Raw genomic sequence first — 20,294 nt, 5'->3', positions numbered from 1 at the left:
CAACACATGCGGCAGCTGTAATCTGTTCAATAGAAATATACTGCTATAACAAGGCATTATATATTTTAACATTCATATACCAGGTGCATGGTCTTTGCACAATCACTACTCACGTAATCACAGCAGGTGGTGCAGGTATGCCCAATTATTTCTAACAAACAGGACATCTGGGTCCAGTCAAATATCCGTATAGGCTACTTTTAGATGCCACAATTTCATTTAAAATATAATTCATTTGAAATACCGTAATTCTCTGTGTTAATAATGGAGACAATTTTGGAGGTGTCATGGTTATGTTTTATTTAGTGTCATTGACATGTCCTGTCTAGTTTCTTTGTCAAGGGCTGTATTCAAAATTGCATACTCTCTTGAGTAGGTACTTAATTTGAATAAGTAATTACTATGCAACTGCTAAAAAAAGTAAGTTCTATATGGTATGAATGTGTGTAATATGAATGTAATCTGGACATACTACATTTGCCTTGTAATTACCAGATGATCTACCAGCGTCAGTTGCGTTGCTTCATTGTCATTCACAAATCCTCTCCCATAGCCTCATGGGATAGTAAAGTGTCCATATGCACACTTCAGAATCTCGCTGCAAGTAGTAGGTATTTTTTGCTTCTTTTGTCACATACTCTTTTTCGTCTACTATATAGTAGGGAAGTGTGCTATTTAGCATGCAGCCATGGTTTTTGCTGTTTCCTGGTTGCCTGAGTTCTTGTGCCTTGTTTGTTACCATGGTTTCTAATTGAGTTGTGCACCTGTTTCTTGTTCCATTGATCATTCCTGTGTATTTAAACCATTTGTTCAGTTTAGTTCAGTGTGTCTTCAGTGTTAAAGGGTTAGTTCACCCAAAAATGAAATTTTTCATTAAATACTCACCCTCATGTCGTCCCAAATCCGTAAGACATTTGTTTGTCTTCAGAACACAATTTTTTACATCCGAACGGTGGCTCAGTATTGGCCAGCTCTGGTCACGTGAGCTAGACTGGGTAAACCCAGCCTGATCTGCCGGCGATTTGATTTCGCCCGGCAACTCAGTCTGGAAACATGTACATTCATTTCTACTGCTTCTGTTACACTTTTGCGGGAACCAATCACAGACTGGCTTATCCACCTTGCTCGCTATTGGCGGGTATAACACGATGACAATAGAGAAGCGACGGCAAGCATGACCGTCAATCCAATTCCTTTTAACCTCTCGACGATGCTAAATGACTTCTTTAGTTTAGCAAACAAATCGCTCGAGCGGGTGTAAATACCACTCACTTTCTTTTTTTTTTTTTTTTTTTTTTTTGCACAACCTGCAAAAATCGCTCGATGCCATTGCTGCTTCTGCAAACCGTTGATCAATGCTACAAACCAATACAAACTAAACCTGTTTTCGCGTCGCTCTGCAAAGTACGTCACCCGGATTGTTGATCTGATTGGTTGAAGGACTATCCAATTGCGTGATGATGATAATGCTCATTGATCACGCCTCTTGTGCAGTAGAAAATACATACAGACTCCCCAGACCAATGTTCAATTTTAAATTGAGCTTGGTCTGGTGATAGCTAGACAACACGTGAGCAGCATGATGCATACGTGAGCCCACGTTCAGACATAAACACTGAAACTCTACAATGAAAATAGCGTAGCAGTATGACAGGAAATGCAAATTTGTTAAATAAAGTCGTTATTTTTTTTTTTTGCACACAAAGAGTATTCTCGTCACTTCATAATATTAAGGTTGAACCACTGTAGTCGCATCGACGGTTTTAACAATGTCTTTATTACCTTTCTGGACCACAAAAGGTGCAATGTCGTTGCTGCCTGTGTGTGCATCAGATACCCTCGGATTTAATAAAAAATATCTTAATTTGTGTTCCGAAGTCTAACGGGTTTGGGACAACGTGAGGGTGAGTACTTAATGACAGACATTTCATTTTTGGGTGAACTAACCCTTTAAGGTTGCTCCTACTTCTCCGGTGCCTTTCTATGCCTGAGTGTTTTGTTCTGTTTATATAGTTTAATAAAGTTAGATTGCTGCTAACAGATCTTCTATTTGCTTCATTGTGGATCCTACCCGTGACAGAGGGGAAACACTAACATGGTGAACTAATATAACACTTAATTATGGGTTCATTAAAACTATAGAACAAAATACATATAGCCAGGAGGAAAAATAGTCCAAATAGATGTATTTTTTCCCCCCACTAAAAAGATCTTTTCTGTGGTTAAAAACACATAGCAATTTAACGCAAGAGGGTATGAGACGGGCATGTTGCACCAACCATCTGTCCCACTGTTGAATAACAAGCATATCCACCTATTCATCCAAAGGCACAATTTACATTGCCTGCTTTTAAAGCACACATGATCTGATTTAATTACGATTTCAGGGAAGCTCTGGACTTTGCTTTTGTCTGGCTGTGAAGTGGATAATTGCTGTGTTTCTTTAAAAGCATCTGCTGGGGGCCCAGTGAAAACAAAACCCTGAATTTTTCGATGCTGGTTTAATATCCATTAAGAAACCAATTAGCAGATTGCTAAGAGTAAAACCTTTCTGCCATTTGTATTAGCAGAACATCCATCTGCCCCTGTGTTGGGTGGCAACTAATTAAAAGTAGCAATGCTACTTACTTCACTTCATTTTCAGTCGCATGAAAGTAGCTCGGCTGTTTTTATAATAGTAGCTACAGTCTTGTCAGTAACAAGCTGGGATTTTTAAGTTTTTTTTTTTTTTTATATATATATATATATATATATATATATATATATATATATTTTTTTTTTTTTTTTTTTTTTTTTTTCAAATCCATTATCCATCCATGAGTCTTATGTTCAGTGACATTACCATTATGTGATTCACAGTGAAACAGTGCAGAAATAACCAATATTGCACATGAACATAGCCACAACACTCATGCTACTGTCACTTGCACCAACTGTGAATTTCAACATGTCATTCACTGTATTTGTTTGTCACACTGTATTTATCCCCCATTCAGACAGGTTTTCCCTGATGAGTTTTGCAGAAAATTCTGTTTAATCCCGCCTGAATTGAACATGTCCGGCTAACTCTACTCCTTCACTTAAAATATATGTTGACACTGTCAAGTTTGCAACTAATGCTAAATTTGGCCTTTTTGACAACTTTCTAAGGTAAAATAACAGTTGTTGGTTCTTGTACTGCTTGCAACCCATCCGATGTACAAACATAAATAAGGAGAGTCTGATCTCAAAGCGTTCTGAACTACTTTAAAAGTCAAGTATGGTGCTCATTTGATTTAATTCCTCCCTTAAATATACACATAAGACTACCACTTATGTAAGTCTTGCACATTTAAACGGGTTTCGATCCTGTCCGAATCAAATCACATAATATTGTAAATATAACATTGTTTGGAAAATGAATCCTATCCAAAGAGTGCTTATCGGATTTCAGAATTACAAGATGGAATGGAAACAGAACAAAAAGCAGCGTTTTGGCTGTTAAGCAACAAAGTGCTCAGTCTCTGATTTATGAGTAGCTGCTTTTAACCACTTTTACCATGCGCTACAAGAATAAGCTTATTTTCTGCAGTCTTAAACAAGGCTTTCTTAGGGATCTTTATTTAGGGAACACAGCTGTGCTCTTTTCTTCCTCAAAATAAAACACTCAGAGAATAAAAGTATTACCCTCACAAGATATGCTTTAAAGACAAAGCAAGGCACATTTTGCTGCTCAGAGCATTCTTTTGCCACAATGAAAAATTGAACTGAACTTAATTTGTGCTCGCTGATAGATGTAAACGGTTTCTTCCCAACAGACACCTCTGTGAGCAAAGCCACTTAATCAATCCTTTCTAGCAGACACTTTTCAATGACAATTAAGGCACATTTTCATTATTCTTCCAGCAGGTCTAATTAATCTCCTGTACACATTAGCTTGTGACTGTACTAGCACACAATGCTACGTTCAACCAAATAATAGCATTGAATGTGATTTGGATTAACTAGATAGGAGCCATTCTGTCGTTGTTTCTGAAATCCAGTACTTCTCTACTATATAGTATGTGAAAAACAGTATGCCAAAAAAGTAGTAGCCTATGTCCGAATACATAGTTTTTGAAAAACAGTGGGCAAAAAATAACCGGGTGACTTACTACTACAGTCGAGATTCTGGAGTGTGAATTCAGTGAACACTTTACTATCCCATTAGGCCACATGAGAGGATTTATCGGTGAAGCAACACAACTGACACTGATACTGTAGGTCACATGTCAGTAACAACATGGAAGATGTAGTACGTCCAAATTTCATACTACCCATAGTCATACTATATAGAACATACTTTTTAACAGTCACAAATTCGATTCAAATTCAAATATAGCGAACTATGCAGATAGTATGCAATTTTGGACGCACCACACATCTACATGTTCACATTTCACTAAGCCTCTACTTTGTTCCAATATTCTTAGATGTCATACTGACATCTATTGGCCTGGATGAATAAACTGCATGTGTCCCCTGAAACAGAGCATTTTTTTCATTCCTATGGAAGTTGAAAACACTTGCTCTTCTCCTGTTGCTCCACGCCAGTTTTTTGACCTGAGGGATGGGTTCTAGCAGACCAATCACAGCGCTTGCGGTCCACATAGAATTGACGCGTTGTTACATTTTTGAAGAGTGCACGTCAGGCTACGTCGTAGGCTACGCGTGGTACACACAGCCTACGCTGTAGCTATGGCGTACACTCGACGCAGAAGTATAAATCAGCCTTAAATCCATCCATCCATCCATCTGATTTTTTAAACTTGGCTTTGTTATTGTTTGTCTTGACAAACTTTGCTTTTTTATTTACTTTCTATTTAAATTTTTATTTATATTAAATTCAAATTCAGGAATATAATCAAAATATTTCTGAACAACCCTGGTAAACACATGCATTTAAAGTGAAGTTGAAGTTGTTTTGTTTATTCATAATATTCATATTCATACTTACATACCTAGAGTCAAGTCTTATAGGCAACCTTTCATTTAGGGGATAAAAATGCATAAAGAAACGTGTGCAGAGTCTTGTCCCCTCCAGCTGTCCTCTAGTGTGATAAGAAAGCAGAAACCTATTTTGATATGTCTGTCCCTATTCGTCTGTTCTTTTGGAGAGGCTGTTCAAGGTGTTACTCTTAGCTGTCAGTGGTACATCGACTTCCTGTGGCATCCTGTCAGAGGGAAGAGTGGCCGGTATCATCACTGATAATAGAGCACAAGTGCCTGTCCAAATCCAGCCTAGCCTTTATGGATTGTTAACTGTTTATGTGCCATAAACATATTTTCCCCCTATCATGACACTGGCTTTAAAGGTTTTCAAAAGATGTACTATAAGTCTAAGGTGTCCCCTGAATGAGTCTGTGAAGTTTCAGCTCAAAATACCCTATAGAATTTTTTTTTATTCATTTTTTAACTGATTATTTTGGGGCATCATTAAATATGCGCCGATTCAGGCTGCGGCCCCTTTAAATTCTCGTGCTCCCCGCCCGCGAGCTCGCGACTGCCTTAAACAGCATAAAAAAGTTCACACAGCTAATATAACCCTCAAAATTTTTCGCTGTTGTTGTTTGCTTACCTAGTCTGATGATTCAGCTGTGCACAGATCCAGACGTTAATACTGGCTGCCCTTGTGTAATGCCTTGAACATGAGGTGGCATATGCAAATATTGGGGGCGTGCATATTAATGATCCCAACTGTTACGTTACAGTCGGTGTTATGTTGAGATTCGCCTGTTCTTCAGAGGTCTTTTAAACAAATCAAATTTACATAAGAAGGAGGAAACAATGGTGTTTGAGACTCACTGTATGTCATTTCCATGTACTGAACTCTTGTTATTCAACTATGCCAAGTCAAATTCAATTTTCCATTCTACGGCACCTTTAATAGAGAAATATGGTACAATCTATGTGCCCTAGACAAACCTATTTAGTCAGAAGGAGGAGAATTGTGGAGATTTGGTCAAAAGGTTAAAAGAGAAAGATTAAGCAAAAGTGACTGGATGCCTGTTTTAGAATCAATTGCTGTGCTTTAATGCGCATGAGATTTGGCAAGCTGGACTTCTCCTTGGGATGACCCAGTTTCCCAGAGTTTCACAGTAATTCACTCTTAAACGGATAGTTCCCCCCCCCCCAAAAAAAGCGCTGCTTACGTTCTGCTTATGTGTGCAGTGGGAAACAGACCTACGTCTTTTGATGTTATATGATAGCTTTGTATGAGGAAAAGATCAAAATTATAATTTGTCAGTCCCTTCTCCAAAATCTTCCCCTTCACTATTACCCCAGGAGTCCTTTTGTACTCCACGGAAGAAAGAAAAGCATATAGGTTTAAGGGCAAATAAATAATTACAGAATTTTCACTTTGGGTGTCATTAGCAGATAACATTTTTAAAGTTAATTAATGTATATTTTTTTCCATTAGTGCCTTTTGCCTTTTTCTTTAAATTCAACATGTGCAGAATGTTCTTGTATCCCTGACCCAACAATAAATCTACCATTATCAATGATTCATAAAGCCAAAGTAGCCCATCTTTCATCCATTATTATTTTTTTTTTTTCTTCCAGGAAATGTGTTAGCATTTACGGCCATTCGTTTCACTGTAGAATTTTGCCCAAGGTTGTGAGATGGATACTAATTTACGGTCTTCCCCAGCACCCAGACTAATTATATATACCAAACAGCTGTGAATGAGGAGATATCACAATGTGGATTCTAAACATTAGCAAAGACAAATTAGCCTGGTTTGTGCCCCATTCTCCCAGCACAGATTTTTGTTTTCACTTTCACGTCAAAAAGAATCATCTGTTAGTCTGACCACAGAGTCATCTTCTCTGATATTTCTGTCTTCTTTCATGAATGGGATTTCTGAGGCTCAAAAGAACATTGCACACAAACACTTTGAATTTTGGATATCCCACAGCTTTAGAAAGTGCTCTGGGAATACATGGCACATAAACAGTGCAACTTCTGACAGATGAAGCAAAGATTTTCTCTTTTATCATGACAAAGAAATCCTGCCGTGCCATACAGATGACATTTCTCCTGTCATTCTGAACAATGAAGCATAAGGCAGGTCCATGGAGAAGAAGACCATTGATCATTCAATTAAACAATACAGTAAATAAACAGCATCAATATACAGACATATGCAATTGCACCACAAAAATCTTGCTATGTTGGCACAACAATTTAGCCTTCTATAACTGTAACTAGATTTCACGAAATAATAAGGCATCTTACCTGTAGACCAAGGTGTCATCTGCCGAGCTGTTGTACTGAATCTGATACATCCTGATTCCAGGGAAATGTTGTTGCGAAGGCCACCTGATGAGTGCAGAATTTGCTGTAAGCTCAGCAAGTACCACCTTCCTCTCCTGAGACCTGGTCTCATTGCTGACTGATGAAGTCGACTTAGCAGAGGTTAGAATATCGGATGGTCCTGGATCAGGTTCTCGGATCCGGTTAGTGCTGTTAGCTAAGTGTGGCAGCGGGCTGACCACCAACTCCACCGTGCCTGTAGACTCCCCTGCAGCATTAGATGCAATGCAGGTAAAGACTCCTGTATCCTTCAGAGAAGTGATGTTGATCTCCAAGCTCCCGTTGCTAAAGCTTAAAGTACGGGAGGTGTTGGCAATGAGACGACCCTCTGGGGCGATCCAGTGAACGTCTGGGTCTGGGTCCCCATTGGCCTTGCATTTCAGGCTAGTGGGTTGACCCTCCATGACAAAGGTTTTGGGAGATTTCCTCGTAATCACAGGGGGATCACAGATGAACTCTTCTTCTGGGATTGTCCAGAAGTACTTTGCCGTAAGGTCGGAAGGTGACGCGCAAGTTTCCAGGTCATCTTCTCGTGTTAGCCTCCTTAGCCAGAGTAGCTCGCAGTTACAATGTAGTGGGTTCCCTCCAAAACTTAGGACGAGGGAGGAAAGGGGTGACCCCTTTGACTTGGCATAAACTGGTATCCTAAGGAACAAGGGGTCAGGGGGTATTTTCTTTAGCTTGTTGGATGTCATATCCAGACGTGCTAGTTTGTGTAGGTTTGAAAAGACTCCTAGAGGGACGTGCTCTATGAGGTTATGGTCCATGTTGAGAGTGTTCACATTGGTGAGGCGTCCTATAGTCTCCCATGGGATATCCACCAGATTATTATACGAAAGATCCAGGTCCTCAAGAGTCGCCACAAAGTCATCAAATGCATGTGGCGAGATGTTGTGCAGTTGATTGTTGGCAAGGATAAGGTGCCGTAGGTTGGTGAGTCCTCGGAAGTGATCGTCCGTGACGACACTTAGGCGGTTACTGTCCAGGTGCAGCGCACGTAGCCGCTTAAGATCGGCAAAAGCATAAGGCAAAATCTGGCTGATGGTATTGCGGGACAGCGTCAGGTGCAGAAGACTGGTCATGTTTGCGAAATCCCTTCTCCTTACTGCGGTGATAAAGTTCTCAGTGAGACGCAGCTCCACTGTACGCCGGTCGATGACTGTTGGCACAAAAAGCAGGCCAGTCTTGGCACAGAGGATGGCTAGAGATGGAGACAGGTTCTGGCACATGCAACGCTTGGGGCACAGCTGCCCCGAAGTAGACACAGCCAGCACCAGTAGGGAGAATATCAGCCACTCCATCTCTCAGGGGAACTGCAAGACAAGCAAACACAGTGTGCCAGTGTGACAACTTGTAAATGTACTCTACAGCTGAAGTTCAAAGCCAATGACTTTGTAAAATGCATTGTCACTGTATTGGATGAATAGTCCTAACCAACAACATCACATTGTTGACAATGGCCTAGAGTAGGCGCGATAGTTTGTAAAGTATTTTTAAGTCACTATTGGTCTCTGTACTCAAATCTACAGTCAAATTCATGTACTGTTTGGGATCTCAGAGATTCCAAAGCTCTATTAATAGTTTGGAACGTGTACTTAAAGGTTCTAAAGAGGATCTTTTTGTCGACTGAGAAACCAAAGACTGTTAGTAAGTTTTTGAAATGAGCGCATGCGTAAGAACAACCCCCCTCCTTCTCAGCTCATTTCGAGGGAACGCCTCCCAAAACTCGTGCACAAGTATTGGAACACGAGTGTTTACCACCGGCATTCGCTGTGTCATGTTAGTGGATTCATTATGGACTCACTGCAGGTAACTCATAATCTGCAGTTGTTACTCCTGTCTCCTGACAAAAACACTGCATGCGGCGCCTGTAGAGTGTGGAAAGTTACTGGAGCGCGCAGCCTTGCTCGTCTCTCACAAGGAACGTCATGGCAGTGATTGACAAGCCAGAGGGCCAATCGTTTACGCGATGATCGCGATTGGCTGATGTTTTTAAGGCCCTACCTCGTGCACAGATGATGTATATTAATATTATTCCTTTCAGTGCACCTAATAAATAGTCTTTTATCAGTTAGTAAAGACAGTTTCAAGTAATATTGCAAAAATGTATAAAACAAAACATCCTCTTTAGCACCTTTAACATTTAACTTTTTATTCTTATTTATTATTTATTGCTTTATTTGAATAGGGACAATACCATAAAACATGATTCCAGCCAAAAGCTGAAAAATATGCACTGCATATTGAGAATATAGCATATGTTCAGAGGCATTTTTTAAAAACAATAACAACAACAACAACAACAACAACAACAAAACCTACCAACCCTGCTTAGCTTAAGTTAAAACTTTTAGTGGATACATATATGCATAAATAACACTAGATACCTATTTTAGGGATCTATTTAGGGATCCTTCCAACTCTGGCAACATATTAAATTAAGTGTATTCAGTTTTAATAAACATACAATTGAATTGTTTGCCTCATATCTAAAAGAGAGAAATGTGTGAAAATTGAGGATGTAAAGACATCGTTCATGACAATAATGGACAACAATATGGGCATAACTCAACAACAATATGGGCATACCTCAACGTTTAATATTAGGCCCGTTGCTTTTAAGTAATATGTTTATAAATGTGTTAAGTTATTATAAAGTTAGTAATTAAGTTATTCAAAAGTTATTAGAATGGATACCAACAACATTTTTAAAATGTATAATTACTTTTTACTAAAACAGTGAGAGATTAGGCTTTAATAATATCTGGCTCTGGGTGTTGACTAAGTCAGAGATTGATATTAGAATTTGAAGAGAAAATAAAAAGTTATTTAAATTGCTAATATTGTTTTACACACATGTTTGGGATCTCTAAGAGAGAGAAAAAATGTATACTGTATCGCAATACAATATAAAGTTTAAAAACAGGTTATTTCTATCACAGGTAACACTTTAGAATACTGATCCTTCATTAATGAATAACTACACAGGAACAAATCTAGTAACTACTATTAACTAACAAGAAACTCTGATTAATTAAGTAATAGAGCTCAGTTGAAGGTGGTAGTTCACCATTAGCTAATCAGTAACTACTGTTTTTTTTTTCATTCCTCCCAGAGAACGACTAAGAACGACTATATACAGGCTCATAATTAACATGAATAATGCATAATGTATAATTAATTCTAAAGTAAAGGTCATGGTAACCCACTAGTAATGACTGAATTATTACCATTTATTATGAACCTGTATTTAGTAGTTCTCTGGGAGGTATGAAAAACAATATTAGTCAATAATAGTGAACTACCACCTTCAACTGAGCACTATTAATTATTAATTCATTAATTAGAGTTTCTTGATAGTTAATAGTAGTTACTAGAGTGTTAATAATGCATTACTCATTTGTTCCTGTGTAGTTATTCAAAAGTAAGAATCCTTGTACCACTGCAAAGCGAAATATGGCTTTTCCATGTAATGGTTACACCGTAATGTAGAATCAACTCATTATAAGTAAGTTTGTGTGGAGATGATGCAAGGTGGCAGAAATACGTAACCTCTTGAAATTATATTAAATATCCAAGTCTGCACTGCAACAAAACAAATACAGCATGTTTTTCTACCTCAAACTAGATTCTTCTAAGTACAAACATGAAGAAAAAAATAGACCAGTGCAAAACAAATATATCACATATTCAGTTAAGTGTTCTCCTCTCAATCACAATAAAACCAATTTTTATTTTACAGATAGCGTTCAATCAGAAATATCAGTACTTCATAAAACGAGTGCATCTCAGCTGGTCTTGCGGTAAGCTTAAAATAGATATTACTCATTGTGTATATTAAGTTGCCATGCGACAGGACTGAAACCACAACATTACGGATGCATCTATCCTGCTGAAACAAAAAGTCTTTTGCTGAATTGCATCTTATGAACTCTTTAATATATTTATAGCTGTTGTTGTGTGGTTATGCTATGACATCATAAAGCTGTCCCTCTTGTTGACAATATTTATGACATAATTTCTGCTGCATTGGCCTTTTGGATCACGGTCTACGTGAGGCTCATCATATGCCATTAAATGTTTGTTAGTGTGTGACTTTGGAAAACGGAATAATAAATAAGGAATAAATCATGCCACTGTTCATTCATTACAGAATTTTTACTGAAAATGTTGACAATTTGACAGTCATAACAACAGGTCTGTATGCTCAAACCTGAGCAGAAGCAGATTTATGTAACTAGCAGGATTTGATTGTGGATTTATAAACAGTATATACAGTATATAAACCACACAATTCATGCTACCATTCATAGTTTGGTGTCACGTCTGATCTGTGTTAATGTTTTGTTTGAGTTGGACTTTGCTTGAGTTATGCCTGCTACACACTGCAATGTCGGCAGTCCTATAAGATCATTACAAATCACACTGTACGACATGGATCTAATAAACTTGTGTACGACATGTGTAGACTGTACGATGATGACACCTATTTAATCGTAGGCTATGATGCAAGATAGTACATAAGAATGAAATGTCATCAGCATGCGCTTGTGATGAATAGAGCAAGATGAATCACACTTTGTCAACTGTGGTTTTTATGTGCACTGAAAAAAAAAAAGAGTAGGAAGCAAAGAATATGGACTCATAGTATTAGAGCCACATCATATAGGGTATATAGGAATTTCCACTGGGAATTAGTAAAAGATTAGTTCATGGAAATACTCAGATACAAACCTATATACCATGCAGAACAGTGGCCAATGCTTCTCCTCATACTTCGCCATCTGTAAGCAGCTTAGATTTAAAGAACGGATGGTGGATAAAACTACCTGACGTAGAAGGAGAGAGTGACACTCTTCCACTTTACTCTGATGCTAGAGAGAGGTGGTAAGTGATTTCCGGAGTCTTTCTAACGTTCCGTGCCTCTGCGACTGACAGAATTCCTAGCCCAGAGAGCTCTGATGCAATGGAGATGGATTACCTCATCCATGTTTCTTTCTACCAGAGTGCCCATGAGCCCTGTGAGGTAAAAGTGTGGTGAATCGATATGAACTTCCTTTTCCTGGAAGGAATGAAGAAAAATACCTTACAGACTCTCAGAACCAGATGCACCATTATTTTGCTTGTTTTGTTTTTGTCCGTCCATTCAAAGCGGCCGCATTTTAGTTGCAACTACTTTGCTGCAATGCATTATGTATCATCATGTGACTCAAACCCTTTTGTGCTTCAATCAGTGTCATCCAGTGGAGAGCTCTAGAATCAAGCAATCACAGTAATCATATGCTGCCTTGGGACTTGAGACGTGACCCGCAGGGCGGATGTCATACTTGTCTGTCAATCACAGTGTGCGCCGAATTATGAACTGAATGAAGGCTACTGTATAGAGCTTTTCAATTAAAAATTCACAATGGATTTAATTTGGCACAATGGAGGCCCAGTCGGGTTTCATTAAAGATGGAGACCCCTTTGGGGCCTACCAAAATAGCTTGCAAAACAGAGTAAAAACATAAAAATCAAACTCTGAGACCAGCAGAGCCACAGACCCGAGCTTTTTACTCCGCATATCAGCTGTCTCCAGCACTCGTTCATCTCGGGTAAAATTATGCCCATTAGTTCATGTTGCTATGACAATCCAAAACAGAGAGTGCATTAATCACATCCCATTATCAGGCATTTTATCTTAACAGTGGGCCTGTGGTTTGCTTCTCAGTATTGAACACTGATCTGAATTATATCAACACAATGACAACTTGCAGAAACAGGCATTTTCTGAGCCAAAACAGATGCATTAAACAACAGCAGTTACCCATTTCCACTGCTTACAAGGTTTGTGTATCCATTACAATCACCCTAGTTACTGCAGATGTTCTTTGGTCCATTGATACTATATATATATATATATATATATATATATATATATATATATATATATATATATATATATATATATATATATATATACACACACACACACACACAACAGTTTGTTCTGGTTCTCGAATCTGAGCGTCTTTTCCAGCCATGCGATATTCCCAACCTGATCTCACAGCAATTCTTACGTATTTTACGAGGTGGCTAATTCGTAAGTTTTTTGCTAAATCATACTTATTATACGAGTTGCCAAATTCGTATGAATTCGTACAAATGACCTACCCCTAACCCTGCCCCTAAACCTACCCATCACTGGGGTTTAGACAAATCGTATGCATTCATACAAGTGAGGTCGTATGAATTTGTATGAATTATCCACCTCGTAAAATACGTACGAATTGGTCGTGAGATAGCGTTGATATTCCTCTAGTATAAGCAATGGAACCGTTTCGTCGGTTGTAACTCCACATGAGGTGACTGTCATCACGGTCGAGCAAATCCACAATATTTTTTTCGCAAATACTACTGTTGTTGTGTCACAGAAAGTAGTTTTAATGTTTACTCATATGTAAACATAGTGCCTATTTTACAATTTGCTTAGATGCTTTCGGAGATGTGAGCTCCAGACCGATAGCGGCCGTTCAGCGCTCATGTACGGCTTTATCTTGGCCAGTCCTTTGGGAATTTGCCGCTGTCTCTTATGTAGATAGTGGTTAAACATGAGATATAATTCATTTGAGGTATATCAAACGGGCAATCTTATTAATCTATAATTTTTCCAAATTGATTTGGGTTAAAGGGAATATTACGTTTCATAACTTTATATTTAGGCTATATTTAACTTAAATTCCATACTAGAGCACTGCTTTTGTATACTTGACTGAATTGTTTGCTTGTGTTTCTTCCCTATAGTCTTTTATAATCGCTATTGTTGTTAATTTAAATATTATTGTTCAATAAATATTATTTTATATAAATAATATGCCATATTTGGTATTGAGAAAAGGTCCGTTAGTGATCTTGATATGGACTTCAGTGAAAGTTTAGGTTAGGCGATCTCTCTCTCATTTAGTCAATCTCTCTCTCTTAATACCATACTCTATGTAAAACTCTACGCTTCAATTAAGCGACTCAACGTTCCTTCGTTACTAGTTCTAAAGTGCGATTTTAGAATTAGTAATGGAGGCTTGGGCTCAACTGTCAACTTTATATTTGAATCCGTGACGGAGGGAAGTGGCAGAAGGAATTTGAATCCGTGGCGGAAGGAAGTAGTTTTGCACAAAAGAGGGTTTTTAAAGACATTCTGTTGTTGTTTCTTATTAATTTACTTTTACTGTGCCATCAAACTGTTGAATAAACACAATATCACACTCGCAGCTGTGTGATATGGCTGAATATCAACACGCTGTGATTGCCTATGGCACTCGGCCTGCGGCATATATATATATATATATATATATATATATATATATATATATATATTTTATAACACAATGATAATCCGCACAAACAGGCTTTTTTTTTTTTTCTGAGCCAAAACAGATGCTTCAAATACGTTCAAATAACAGCAGTTAGCCATTTCCACTGTTTCCCAGGCCTTCGCATCCATCACAATCCTTACTGTAGGCCTCATTTGACTGCAGATGTTTCCTGGTCCATTTAACATGGCTCAAGTTTTCAAATGAAATGCACTAAATTCATATATTCACAGTTTGAAAGTCTTCTCATTGAATAATATGGAGACGTTGTTAATTGTTTGTTCTGTGTTAAGTCTCAGAGGGAGACTATGCCCTGAATATCCTTGGCACTGGAGTGCAAGTAACTTGCAGACTTGTTTAGTGGTCTATAAAGTTTACAGCTCCTTTATAGAATAACATTTTTCATTTGTTTTGTTTGTGGTTATCAATAGCATGAACTCCACAGAGTTCAATGTGATTTTAACCCTGAAAATGTATTTAATTAGTAATGGGATATTTTACAAATAGTCCATAAAACATTAAAGGCCCCATTCATTTGCAAATGTAATCCTAAACATTTAAAAATGCAATTTAAAATCACTATTGAAAAATGTATAGTCTGTTCTCATTGATGACTGAAAATCAGACACAGATATTTGTCCAGTCAAACAGTGTAGAATGAGATATATTAAAAGTTCTGCTTAGCTTATTGCACATATTTCAAGTACACTGCAGGACACTGCTGTCACACTAAACTATTCTGACATGTTGTTGCCCACACTTCTACACTCATATGTTAATGTCCACAAACATAAGTACAGCTTTAACCTACTTATTCTTATTAATGCTGAAAATCTCTATACTTCGTGTTTGGTAAAGGTCACACTGTAGGATGCTGAATAAATGAACATGGAAGCAGGTGCATGTAAACACTGCAGAATGAAATGAAAGTAGGAGGCAAAACTTAAACTCTTTTTAAACTGAAGCATCTTTACTTCCTGTTGGGATCCTGATTAGCAAAATTATGCTAAGAGCACCAAGAGATTGACTGACTAAAAATGTTGTATTAACTGGTAAAATGTTTTACACTGAAGGTAAATACATGGACAGACAGTTGCAAATATCTTTTAAAAATGTTTCATTTCATATTTCTGTCCATCTTTGCAGTCCAATCAATTAACATGCCAGCTATAGCCTATATAAAATTGTTAGCCATTGCATTTGTCAAATATGGCAGTAATGGCAGCTTTCTGAATTAAACTCCATTAATACAGAGATGTCAAAACACACACAGGCATGGAAATGTAAAGCTGGGTCAAATGAGGAAAAAAGGAAAAGTGGCAGTTTGGTTTGACCCAATGTGAATTACAGAGGGCATTCTTAAAGAGCTCTTTAATACACAAAGTGCTGCAGGAAGAGAAAACACACAAACAACACATACAGAAACACATAATTGGCCATGACCTTTGCGCAGGGCTCCCGCAGAACTGGGCAGCTCTTCAAAAGAGCGGTTTCAAGGAGAAAGGAAAGCAGTGGCGTGCTCTCTGAGACAGGCTTCTATTCAGCATCCCTGCATGCAGCTGTCCCTCTAGGCCACTTTCTTTGATGTGATAAGAAAAATTATTTAAAGATATACGCTGCCTTTTGAAGATAGCTTTCCACATGCATTTGGAAATACTCCGGTTGCTTTCCACAATGACTGTAAGATTCTGTAACTGTCTGGGTTTGATCATTTCCGGAGTTTAGGGGGTTGGGGGGGGGGGGGGGGGGGGTGGCACTTCAGCACGTGCAGCACAGCAAAAATAGACTCAGTGCGGAAGCGATCGCCACACCGCTCCTGGAGTGCATTCCCGGACCACATTCATCTGCAGTGTGAACGCTCTAACCTGTTAGACCTCACTGTCCCTCCACTGACTACTGTCACGGCTGTCTGAGTGATATATGGCATGTTAAATCTGTGGAGTGACTCCCATCAGTGCATAATTGTGATGAATGTCGACCTAGAGTGACATAAAAGTTGCATGAATTTCAATATGACCGTTCAGACTGAGGTCGCATTGCAAAACATCCAACCTGTGTTTGATTCAGGCTATGTTCAGACTTTTATCAGATTTTATCCAGATGGGTTTTTGTAAGTTTGGACACCAAAACAAACAAATAAACAAACAAAAACAGACATGAAATCAGATGTTTTTTTTTTTTGTTTGTTTTTTTCAAACAGTTTAAAATGTGATTCCAATCAGATTCCAATTTCAGTATGGAAGCTCTGGCTGCTTAAATCGGATTTCAAGTTGCCTTTTGCGTCACTCATAACACGACACACAACGATAACATAAAAACTGGTGATGGAGACGCCAGAAATATTCATATGTATTCATACTGTATTCAATTGGTATTCAAACGGTATGTCCAAAGATTTTGGGCATGACTACAGCATGGAACATCACAATATATACCAGTCACTTCCAGTGCTGAGTTTTTCTTGTGTGACGGAGGAGTTCTGCACTGTGACTCAACAGGGCTCTGATTTGGAGAGCGAGATGATGCATCTCCATTTTTCCTGCATCCGTTTTGAAAGCCTCGTCACATACGTGGGTACACCTTGGTCATTAAAGTGATAGTTCACCCAAAAATGAAAATTCTGTCATTTATTACTCACCCTCATGTCGCACCCGTAAGACCTTTGTTCATCTTCGGAACACAAATTAAGATATTTTTGATCAAATCCAATGGCTCAGTGAGGCCTGCATTGCCAGCAAGACAATTAACACTTTCAGATGGCTATCACACAAAAAGTATTCCCGTCGCTGCATAACATTAAGGTTGAACCACTGTAGTCACATGAACTGTTCTAAATACATCTTTAGTAGCTTTCTTGGCATCTAAAAGTGTTAATTATCTTTCTGGCAATCAAGGCCTCACTGAGCCATCGGATTTTATCAAAAATATCTTAAATTGTGTTCCGAAGATGAACGAAGGTCTTATGGGTGTGGAACGACATGAGGGTGAGTAATTAATTTTTGAGTGAACTAACTCTTTAACAAAGCAACCCATGCAGATAGGTTTATTATATCCTGACACACAAATTTGATTTGATCACTTGATTAAAAGATCTGATTTGAGAAAAAAGCTGATTTGCCTGGAGTTTGAACATAGTCTTAAAAAAAAAAAAAAAAAAAAATCAGATTCAATGTGGTTTGTGCTGTTCTCATAGTCTGGGTAAACCCAGTCTGATCTGCCGGCGATTTGATTTCGCTCGGCAACTCAGTCTGGAAACCCGTGCATTCATTTCTGCTGCGCTGTTACACTTTTGCGGGATCAATCACAGACTGGCTTATCCACCTTGCTCGCTATTGGCGGGTATAACATGATGACGACAGAGAAGCGACGGCAAGCAGCTTTCAAACTCTATCTGATCTACCCGTTTCTCCAAAATAACAATGCACAATCACAGTGACGACGATTGTGTTAAGCATTTACCTTATCTGAGAGAAATGTAGCAGAGCATTGATCCGACAGTCTCTTCATAGGAAGATTACAAACAGCGATTAATGAGACACAATGATTCTGCTGTTATTTTGGTGGTTTTCTTCACAATGTGAGTACAGGACTCTTTTACTTCAATGCCCCTTGATGGTAGACAATATTTTTATTATTTGCTCTATATGTTTCGTCTCCCTGTTTCTTGAATCTCGCACCGCCTGAGCTGACTGGGATTCTTTTTGGTTGTCATGACAATGACGTTTAGGGCGGCTATATTCCGCGTTCATTTACACTGAACCAGAACAGTATCAGAGTCGCCTTTTAAACTCTCGACGATGCTGAATGACTTCTTTAGTTAGCAAACAAATTGCTCGAGTTGGTGTAAATACCGATCTCTTTCATGTTTTTTGCACAACCTGCAAAAATCGCTCGATGCCATTGCTGCTTCTGCAAACCGCGGATCAATGCTACAAACTAAACCTGCGTCTCAATCAGCTCCCTAGTTCCCTAGGTCGTGAATCAGTATATCATGAAAGTGAATGTGGCTGATTCCCTGATCAGTGCCCTGACTACTGAACTAGGGAGCTGATTGAGACACACGGTAAACCTGCCTGGAGTTTTCGCATCACTCTGCAAAGTACGTCACCCGGATCGTTGATCTGATTGGTTGAAGGACTATCCAATTGTGTGACTAATGCTCGTTGATCACGCCTCTTGTGCAATAGGAAATACATAGCAAACACCCCAGACCAATGTTCAATTTTAAATTGAGCTTGGTCTGGTGATAGCCAGACTACTGTTCTCACTGTTATGGAGGGAAAAAAAGGGGGGGAAAGGGAAAAAAAACAAACATTGGATTTGGGCCATTTTTACCTGCAGTCTGAACTTATCATATGTGGCAACACTTACTGTATGTGAACTGTGGCTACATTCACATTGTCAATCCAAATCCAATTATTTGTGTATCTGATTCTGATCTAAAATGATTGACTGTCCACATTGTGTATCGCAAATGTTCAGATCTGATTTGTTAGTCCATGTCACTCTTTTGTTTTCTGGAATATCTGCATTGATTTCTATGCAAATCTATTTTCTGGCTATGATGTTGTGTTGCTAGGTATATGCCAAAAACAACAACAACAATGGAGTTTTTTTTGTGTGTGTGTTAAATCTGGTCGGATTTTAATCAAATATGCACAAAAATCTGATCTGGACTGACAGTCTAAACGTAGCCTATTACTCTGGATTTAAACATTGTTGGAAACATTTAGGATAATGTAAGTACACAAGTCAACAAAATATATAACTTTGTTCTAGTGTTTTTTGGATGTTTTAGTCCAAAAAGTCTTACATATTGAACCTTTAAAATATGTATGATTTTGTAGATTCCTTCCCCATGGCGAAAAATCGAAACAGATTTTTGAAGACACACTTGCAAATGCAACTCGGTAATACAATTTGACTCGGCCTGCTTGAAATATGGTTCTTTTGCTTGTTTTGGAGTGATATTCCACATCCTGTTTACTGCACATTTCATGTGCCCTCATTTTTCTGCCATTGATGTCTAACTTGTTCCCTCAGCTCACTATTCTGAATAGCAAAATAACGACAGAGGCCTATTTAGACTAGAAAAAAACCTAAAACTGCCACTAAACACAAGATTTACAATTTGACATCAGGAGCTCCAAACAAAACTCAGCAAAATCATATTTAGAAAGGAAGTTTGCAGCTGTCATATCTTATTCTGTCCTCCAAATCACTTATTTGTTGAGATTATACAATTCCATCCTTTCAATTAAACAATAAATGCTGTGATCATGTGATCTGGTAATCCATCATTGTTAACATAATTCATAGTTTTTTTGCACACGATATATGCATCATAAGTACTTGTTTTGTGGAACAGCTTGTGATTACACATTATGTTAATGTAATAAAGTATATTAATGCAGTACGAACATGATCATATGGGCATGATGATGTATAGTGTCAGCAATGAAAACTAAACTGTTAGAGTCATGCATTTTCTCAGCCATTAAACACGGAGGTCAAACTTCATTGCACACACAAACACACAAATAAGATCTTATCAGCTCTTGAGACAGTAATTCAACACTCCACAGCCCACGCTGATTTAAACCCCAAAC

At 38.3% G+C, this 20,294-nt stretch overlaps 1 protein-coding gene across 4 annotated transcripts in view; it reads right to left on the bottom strand.

Moving 5' to 3' along the window:
- Positions 1 to 20,294, bottom strand: part of zgc:172282 (leucine-rich repeat and fibronectin type III domain-containing protein 1-like protein) — a 135,235-nt gene that overhangs the window by 48,872 nt on the left and 66,069 nt on the right. For 3 of the 4 annotated variants that reach the window (XM_048161328.1, XM_048161326.1, XM_048161327.1), the window contains exon 3: positions 7,259 to 8,649. In XM_048161328.1, coding sequence (XP_048017285.1) covers positions 7,259 to 8,637 — 1,379 coding nt within the window. In that variant the 5' untranslated portion in view covers positions 8,638 to 8,649. Of the gene's footprint in view, positions 1 to 5,018; positions 5,193 to 7,258; positions 8,650 to 20,294 lie in introns of those variants that run through there. The other variant, XM_048161329.1, reaches the window with a different exon arrangement.

The sequence above is a fragment of the Megalobrama amblycephala genome, linkage group LG16, assembly GCF_018812025.1.
Source record: "Megalobrama amblycephala isolate DHTTF-2021 linkage group LG16, ASM1881202v1, whole genome shotgun sequence".
In the NCBI taxonomy this organism is placed as follows: Eukaryota; Metazoa; Chordata; class Actinopteri; order Cypriniformes; family Xenocyprididae; genus Megalobrama; species Megalobrama amblycephala.
Note: the sequence above shows the minus strand (reverse complement) of the source record. Positions and strands in the feature narration are given on the sequence as shown.